The sequence below is a fragment of the Xiphophorus couchianus genome, chromosome 19, assembly GCF_001444195.1.
Source record: "Xiphophorus couchianus chromosome 19, X_couchianus-1.0, whole genome shotgun sequence".
In the NCBI taxonomy this organism is placed as follows: Eukaryota; Metazoa; Chordata; class Actinopteri; order Cyprinodontiformes; family Poeciliidae; genus Xiphophorus; species Xiphophorus couchianus.
The window spans coordinates 17,610,301-17,618,782 of record NC_040246.1 but is presented as its reverse complement, the minus strand read 5'-3'; the positions used below and the strand labels follow the sequence as shown (position 1 = coordinate 17,618,782).

General features: G+C 39.7%; 1 protein-coding gene across 1 annotated transcript; it reads left to right on the top strand.

Annotated features, from left to right (window-relative positions):
- The first annotated feature begins 4,404 nt into the window (after window positions 1–4,404).
- Window positions 4,405–7,829, top strand: mgst1.2 (microsomal glutathione S-transferase 1.2). Its single transcript, XM_027999802.1, has 4 exons — window positions 4,405–4,543; window positions 4,820–4,952; window positions 5,286–5,377; window positions 7,458–7,829. Exons 2-4 carry the CDS (start codon window positions 4,836–4,838, stop codon window positions 7,702–7,704), a joined length of 456 nt encoding a protein of 151 aa, XP_027855603.1. The 5' UTR covers window positions 4,405–4,543; window positions 4,820–4,835; the 3' UTR covers window positions 7,705–7,829.
- The last annotated feature ends 653 nt before the right edge of the window (window positions 7,830–8,482 follow it).

Here is an 8,482-nt window from a genome sequence, read left to right as displayed (position 1 = left end):
GTTCAGGGCAGGGAATCAATTCAGAGTTCAGATAGGGAATCTGTTTAGATTTGCAATGTAGAAAATCTAATCAGACAGCAATGTGTTCAGATTCAGGAATATTAACTGGAAATTGTTTGTTTTTGAGCTAACATTGGTTCTAAGTTTGGAGTTTTTTTCATAGTCGTGAATCTTGTCGGAGTTAAGAATGTATTTAGAAAGTACGCTAATACCAAAGCATGGAAATCTTATTCGTAACACCTTAAAACTGTCTTCATCGCCATGACAACAGACTCTGAAATCTGGAGCAAGTTAGATGAACATAATGTAAAAAAATAATCTCATACTGACCAATCAGTTCACTTAGAAAATGATCAAATCAGACAGCTGCAGCAGCTGGACAATCGGAGTATTTTCTGTCGGAATAAAGCAAGCAAGAAATCTGAGCAGAACTGATGCTGATTTCTGTCAATTTCCTACACTGCTTCAGGCAAAGAATAAATAAAACCCTAAGCTGCGTGACGGTGGTCGGTCATCTGATGTCACCTGTTTTGCATTAATGTGCACTGATCCAGAGTGAGAAAATTGCCTGCCTAATTGAGCTAATACAAGACATGGCTTTGGGTTATTTGCCGCTGAATTAGTTTTTAATTTCCTCTGAGAGAACATTGTTTGACCTTCATTTTATTAAAGAGGAGCTGCTGGTGTATGCTCATTTGTTTGTTTAGTTTCTACAGATTTCATATTAAACTGAACCACAGAAGCAGCGTAATGGGACTTTAAATGGTCAAACTGTCTCATAATGTGACTTTAATGAGACTTTCTGACGGAGTTATGAGCTTCTCTGATAAACCACAGCTCTCAGAGGACAGCCGCATCCTCGGCAGAGCCTTACACCTTCACAACTTTAATGGATCAAACACCTGTGAGGGTCTGAGCAGGTAATGAGGGTCTTAAAATAAATGAACCCAGACATTATTGGGGTCTGACAGTTCTTATGTGTCTCCAGAGCTCCTTTCCTGGCTTGCTGCGTCACTTCTTCACCTCCACCTCATTCCCAATTACAGTACCATTTCTCATTTGCCTCAGAGTCGGCTCTCATGGCCCCAGAGCCTTGCCCTTGCCTGGTGATGATGGAGGAGATGAAAACAATCAGATGAGACAGAAAGGGAATTTTAATTACGAAGTTAGTGCTACCTGTGGAAAAGTTGAAATATCCTTTTAAGGCTTAAAGATTCCTCAGTGACATTCTGAGGTTGATCTCCTTTCTTTAGGAAATTGGCTCTACCAGACACTCACAGGATTTCACTGTGTTCGTCTTTCCCACTGTAACAACAGAACAATGACATGAAATATGCTGTTACTGCCGGGAAGCATGTCAGTCTGCAGCTTTCCAGCAGCTATGAGCTGAATTACTGAGATTGTGGAATAGGTCTGGATTCGGTCTTTCTAATCTGCAGCTGTCAGTGGGATACGTTTTGTAATCACCAGTTTTTTTATTTTTATTTTTAAGTGTAATGTTTACTGTCTTTTATGTTCACACGTGATGTACATGTAAGTGGCTCAGATTTTTAAGATCAAGGAAAGTGTTGTGGTCATTATTTATGTCAAAAGAGAAAAATGAGGAGAATGTTGGTAAATAAAAATGCATATTGAATAATTTAATGATAATATCACCGTTTTAAGTTTTGCCAATACTGTGCATCTGTAGTATCATTCCTAGCATAAACACCTTACTCTACTAACTTTATGTACTATTCTTTTTTTTTAGAAGATTCTCTTGATTCAGGACTTCTGTGCAACTTCATCTCCTAGCAGGTTATGGCAAATGGTAGATCTCCCGCTGAGCCTGGTTTTGACTTCTTTCTGTTAAAAGGAAGTTGTTCCTATTCACTGTTGCCATGTGCTTGTTCAGAGTAAAAGAAAGATTGATGCTAAGCCAGTGCCTCGATGGAATCGACTGGACTTCCATATATCATTTTAACAGCTGGCATAATTAGATTTCAATTTGATGTAAATCTGAATAAATAACTGGAATAATCTGGCTTGAATGTTGACTGAATTGGATTTTTAACAACTGGATGCGAGTTGGACCTGTTTGTTTATTGCAAAATATCACTTTCTAAATGTACTGAACTGAACTGGAAGCTAAGTCGGGTTAAAATGTAATTGAAATAAGACAATTATTACCTTCTAAATTCAAAATAATCCAATATCCTGAACAACATCAGATTTTTGTGCAGATTTGATTTATAACAGCAAATCTGTTCTGTTATTTTTAATTATCTAAAGTTCCTTACACCAGTTTCTAACACAGATAAACAGGGCTGTGAAATGTCTAAATTAACTGTATTGGGACAGTGCCATCGTTAATGAATCCGAAGCATTTGGACCTGCGCTCCTCTCCGCTGTCTGAGCACATTCAGGTAATAAAGCCCTGTGAGGGCATCAAGTTATATTCAGACTGTCCCATCTGCAGTGAGACACAGAGGAGCAAGACTGTTAAATCCTGTAGTGACAACAGGAAACACCCTGAGCACTGAAGACAAGAGGAGGACGAATTTTGATGGATTGTCTGGGTCCTGCTGTCTTAGTGAAATGCCGCCGGGGCTGCAGGTTCTGGAAACAGACCAGAGAGTCTGAGCTCCAAAACATCTCAGGGCTGTTAGACCTCCTGCTGCTGAGGAGGCACAGAGTACGAAAGAAGATACAATGCAGTTTATTTAGACAAGGAGAGACAAACAAACCACTTTATCCACTTTATATATTTGCTTTAATACATATTTGAGGTAATTTTGTGTTTTTATTCCTTCTCTATATACCTTAGAGACCCGGTGCAAGTTTTAAAGAGATCTTATGAGGTAGTAAAATATAAGAGATCTTATCTCCAACTTCATCTATCATTTACTAATGAGAGTCAGAGACCCTATGTGTTGCTCCAGCAGATAATCCATCCTTGCTGATGAGATAGAGTAGTGGGGTCTTTCAACAAAGACTGAGAAATAAATTCATTGCAGGCGTCAGATCAATGGGCAGGAGGAATAGATCCCTTTGGCATGAACATTCTTACAACTAGTAACAGCATCAATGTTCCCTCCCCTTAGTTCTCACAGAGCATCAGAGGTCAATCACAAGACGGAGGCCTCTGATTGGCCCAAAGGGCAAGAAGCTGTTCAGTATGGAGAGCATCTACCTCTGAGTCTCCTTCACCTTTAAGGGCATCATTTTTACAACTTTTGCATTTCAATCATGTTTGTAGTTGCAGCTCACAATGATTATATTTGATTCTGTGTTTGAAATTGTGAATCACGGAAAAAGACATTAAAGAAAAGAATCAGAGCACAACCGTGAACAAAAAATTGTTTAAGACTGAAATTGAGCATCAAAGAGCAGTGGCCACCAGTATAAAAACAAATAGTAAAGTCTAATTTTTCCAGTGAGGATGAATAAGTCACTAAATCAGTATCTTCAGATATTTAAACTAAAATCTTAGAGACTTTTTATCTGCAGCCCCATCTATCATAGATGTCATAGATGTACTGAATAAATTTGAACTCACCTGACTCACCTACCAGGTTAAGAAGAAACCTGGATGTTTTTTGCGTTAGTTTTCAGATTTGGGAGGAAGCCCAGCCTCTTGGATGAGATGAAATCCCCAGACAAAAGATGTTCCAAATGTCCCAAACAATCAGAAGAAAGTTCATTGGAAAATAACTTCTCACCAGTCTTCTGGAATCCTTCCTTGCATTTCTGGGAAAATTTCAATCTGTCCTCAACAGTTATCTTAGACAAGTTGCTAGAGTTCTTGTCCAGTTGGCATTACATCACTCACTTACTGCAAATATTGAGCAATTTCTGAAGTGGCCACATCATGATTATCTACAGCTCCCTTGTCAGAAGGGAGATGATCCAGGAATTTGCCCTGCCTTCTTGGTCATCATTAAACATGTAGCTATGTCTGTCAGCTTGATGATCCAGAAAACAGTTCAATCAACTGGAGCAGTTTCTTAGATGTGAGGCCAGCTTGATACAAATTTATTATGGCTGCATGTTGTTTTTTAAAGCTAAGCACTGCTAGCAGAAGAGAAAGTAATGTCTCTCTCTCTTTGATAACAACCAGCCTGCTAATTAGATTTATACTGAGTCCAGCTGGGCACTTTCAAAGATATATACCTTCACTGATGATAAGAGTTAAAAAAAACAAACAAAAAAAATTTACTGATCAGTTCTGGTGACAAATGCAGTGAAAATGTCTTTTTAGTTTGTTTGTTTGTTTTTTTGCTTATTTAGAAAATAATCTTTTAAACTAGCAAAACTCTTTGTAATGTATTATGTGGTCACTCACACAATAATCAAGCACAAAACCTAAAAGTTCAAATTCAAAATGTGTGTCTTTGCACTAAGAGAAGTTTTCATTGGCTGAGAAATTGAGCAGGTCAGCTCCAAACAGGAAGTGTAACTGAATCCCACCCACTGTGTGAACTGGGAGGTGTCCTTATGCAACATGTCCAGACTGCTCCACTTCTGCAGAGTCACTGCCAAGAGACAACAGAGCAGGAACACTGTAAGTTTTTTCATGATTTATGACTTTTGGCTTGTTTGTTCCCTAATTGCTTTGTATTTTTTATGAACTTGATGTGGGTCAGTGTATAATGGTGAGCGGGTTCACTGAAGCTTGTTTTGTTTCAAGCATTTGGTGACTGTATTTGCTGTGTAAATGCATGAGGTCTTTGTAAAGTTGCTGCATGAGGTGTTGACAGTACATGAAAAACAGCTTCAGTCTAACAGCTTTTTACAGCTAAAAGCAACACCCTGCTGCCTCCTCTTCCACCTTCACCAGGTGTTAATCTGTAGAAATGGCTGCACTCATTGAAAACGAGGTATTCAAGGCTTTCGCCACCTATGCTGCTATTGTCACATTCAAGATGATGCTAATGGGTCCAGTGACTGTGTACTTCCGCCTCACCAGAGGGGTAAGTAACACAAATGGGTTACTGTCCTTTTAGAACAGTTTCTTTATTTTAAGGTTTCAAGTCTGTACTTACTAATTGGTCACAATGGTTTGTGAGATGATATTAGTATTTCTGCCAACCAGTCGGTCCAGTCTGATGTCGCCCTACATGTCAAAACTCATCATTCAGTGCAAAAGTTTCAGAACTGAAGACCAATAACAAAAAATGTTTTGGCCACTTTTTGCAACAGTTTCGACTCAAAGTGCGCTCTCCCTTTTTTCTGCTGCTGGTTCTGGAATTCCTGGAATGCAGATATAAAACACTGAAATATGTGCACGTCATCTCTCCTTTCAGTCCTTCTCTAACGAAGAAGATGTTGCCAGAAAGTCTGATGACGAAAAGAAGAAGTTGCTGAAGAGTCATCCAGATGTGGAGCGAGCTCAAAGGTGAGATGCTATGCCTTTTATACCGGCTGCTCCAGATAGTTTTGGCTCTTGACTGGAATTTGAAATCCCTCAACTTGAAGGAGTGGAGGAGGGAATCTAACAGAGAAATATTTCCATTATAAAACTCCAACACATTAAAAAAAAAAAAAGTCAATAAAATAGACCTCTCCTCATGTGTCTGTAATTAAAACCTGTATGGTTTCAAGTGCACATACAGAGATCAAGTCAATGTGGCTGATTTGGTTAGCTTTAATAAAAGCATTATTTACTGACTTTATTTTGAATTGTTGTAGGAGTGCGAACCATCCATTCAGTCTCTGGATCAATGCAGCATGAGCTGTGTCAGCGTTTTTGGCTTTAAGGCTTTGGGAGGCCAAAGTTCTAAATCTGTGAAGGTTTAGAACTTTGGCACTTCTACACTGCTCCCTGCAGTGTAGAAGTGAATCTACAAAAGAGTTCCAATATTTGTTGTTTTTTTTCACATGAGTGATGGTAAAATGGAGCAGGAGATAGATGTACAGATCAGGGCTCTTCTGCAGCAATGATTTCATTGCTCTGTTTTTTATTGTGGTAAAGAAGCCAAACTGGATGGTGAAGCTCTGGCTTTTCTCGGCTATCCACCGTGTGCTCCAACCCTTATCTACGGCAATGAGACCTAAAATGTTCCACCATGTGGAAGTTTTCCAACAGCAAACCCAATGGAAGGATACGCGAGGGCACATCCAGAACTCCACGGAGGGATTTTAAATCCCTTCTGGTCTGGAAACCCCTCAGGAGGAGCTGCAGGGTGTAAGTGTGGAGAGGAATGGCTGGGTTCCTTCCAGAACATGTTGCCTCTGTTATCTGACTTCCAGTAAGAGAAAGGCGGGGGTGATTATTTACTTAGTCAAGAATACTCAGAGATGGGACGTGCTGTGGTGGCGCAGGGGGTTTGCACGCCCCACGTTTGGAGGCCTTAGTCCTCGACGTGGACGTCGCGGGTTCGACTCCCGGTCCCGACGACCTTTGCCGCATGTCTTCCCCCCTCTCCTTCCCTGTTTCCTGTCAGCCTACTGTAGAAAAAATACAAGCCACTAGTGCCGTAAAAACGCTTCAGAGAAAAAAAAAAAAAAAAAAAAGAATACTCAGAGATTATTTGTTTGCATCTTACTGCGAATAATGTGTTACTCCTGAGAAACTGATACTTTTAGACCATATGAATATCATCGTGACTCAGTGACTTATGAGATGTATTTGCATCATTCCTAAACATATTTCAAGTCTGGCATTCTCAGATTTACCTTTGGACTGTTTTTCTTAATCATTGTTTTGGCAGTTACTGTGTTTTTGATTTTGCTGACTCATGCAGATGTTTGTAGAGGAAGCTGCTCGCACATTCTCCACTTCGATTTCAAAATGGTACTTTTATATTATGCAACAGGCCATTAAAAACACCTGCCAACACATGCTCACCAGGTGTGTTAATGACTTATTTTACAGCTCCTAAAAATCGGAGCATTGGGGGACATCCTCCACTGCCTGTTGGTGTTCCTAGTTTAACACATGATTTCCTCCTTCCTCTTGAAGATGAAGTTTGAAAGCCTCACAGTGACCCGTAGAGCTGGCACTGTGTTTCATGCTCTTAGTCACCTCTGATAAGAAGGCAACACGCCACTCTGCTTGTGTTTGTCCCTCGGGGAACAGATTTGTGTCTGACAAGCCAGTTTCTCACAGTAAACTGGTTTGTGTCTGACAAACCAGTGTTTGACAGTAAAACAGTCAGAAACTCTGTCAGAAACTGTTGGCCGTTTGCATCAGACTCCCAGAAAATGAGCAATGTTGGTGCAGTCTTCCTGTAAAGGTTTATTTCATCTTCTAAATTGTTCTGATGAAGAAAAAGTACATTTCCACATGCATTATGCGACAAATAGGGCATCAACTGCCATTACCAGATCCTGCTACTACTTCCTGAAATGATAAAGGATTTGCTCTTGTATGCAAACCCTTTATAAATATAAATAGCTGAAATGAAATGCTTGAAAATAATCTGTAGTCTTGAAAAGATGTACCACTTTTTTCTTTTTTTTTTTAAATCCTGCAGGTGTCACCACAACGACCTGGAGAACATCATTCCATTCTTCTTCATCGGTCTGCTTTACGCCCTGTCTGGACCCGACCTCTCCTCCGCTTTGATTCACTTCCGTGTATTCACAGCCTCTCGGATCTTCCACAGTTTTGCCTACATCCTGGCCTTTCCCCAGCCCAGCAGAGGGCTTTCCTACATGCTAGGAATGTTGACCACATTGTCCATGGCTTACAACCTGCTCAGTAAAGTTTTCGTCCCGTAGGAAGCATAACACCCCTCACCTTCCTGCGTGAGAGTTCTGTGATTTTTTTGATTTTTTTTTGCACCTGACAGACCCTTTAAATATTGGGGTTTTGCATGAGAAAGAGCAAATAAAGTTTTGCATTGCCTGTCTGTGAGTCATCATTTCTCCCAATAGTAAAAACTCAGAACACAAGTTAATGGCAGCAATAACTGTGAATAATGCATACATATAGAGCTGAGAGTGTAAAATTTGCAGTGGGAAGAAAAGTGCTTAGAATAAATAAAGTAAATCTCATAGACTTTGCTTGTTGGGAAAACAGTTTTGGGAGGGAAGTGCTCTGTTTGCAACACATGGTACAAGCAGATCTTTGATATGATTGAAACTTGAGTATTCAGAGGTTTATATTTTAATATTTAATGATTGGCTTTAGCATGAAGCTTTTTTTTGTTCACAGAATTACAATAGTTCAACCTCAAAGTGATCTAGACTTTTTTATTAGTTTTTTTGTTCAATTTTTTACTCATGGAGTGAATACTTCTAATTTTGGCAATGTTGCTCAAGTGAAAAATGATGCCCATCCCCATATGTCCAATAAATGCGTCAAATTAACAGTGGATATTAATTCCATTATGTGCAATAATTTCAGATAGACCAGTCCCAAGCACTGAACCCTGTGGTACCCCATAAGTAATTGTGATGTAAAAACTTGGAAAAAATTGCGCTATTGGAGAAATATGAGCTAAACCCAGCTCAGGGCTGTGATCTGCTTTATCAGATGTACGGATACAGAATACAA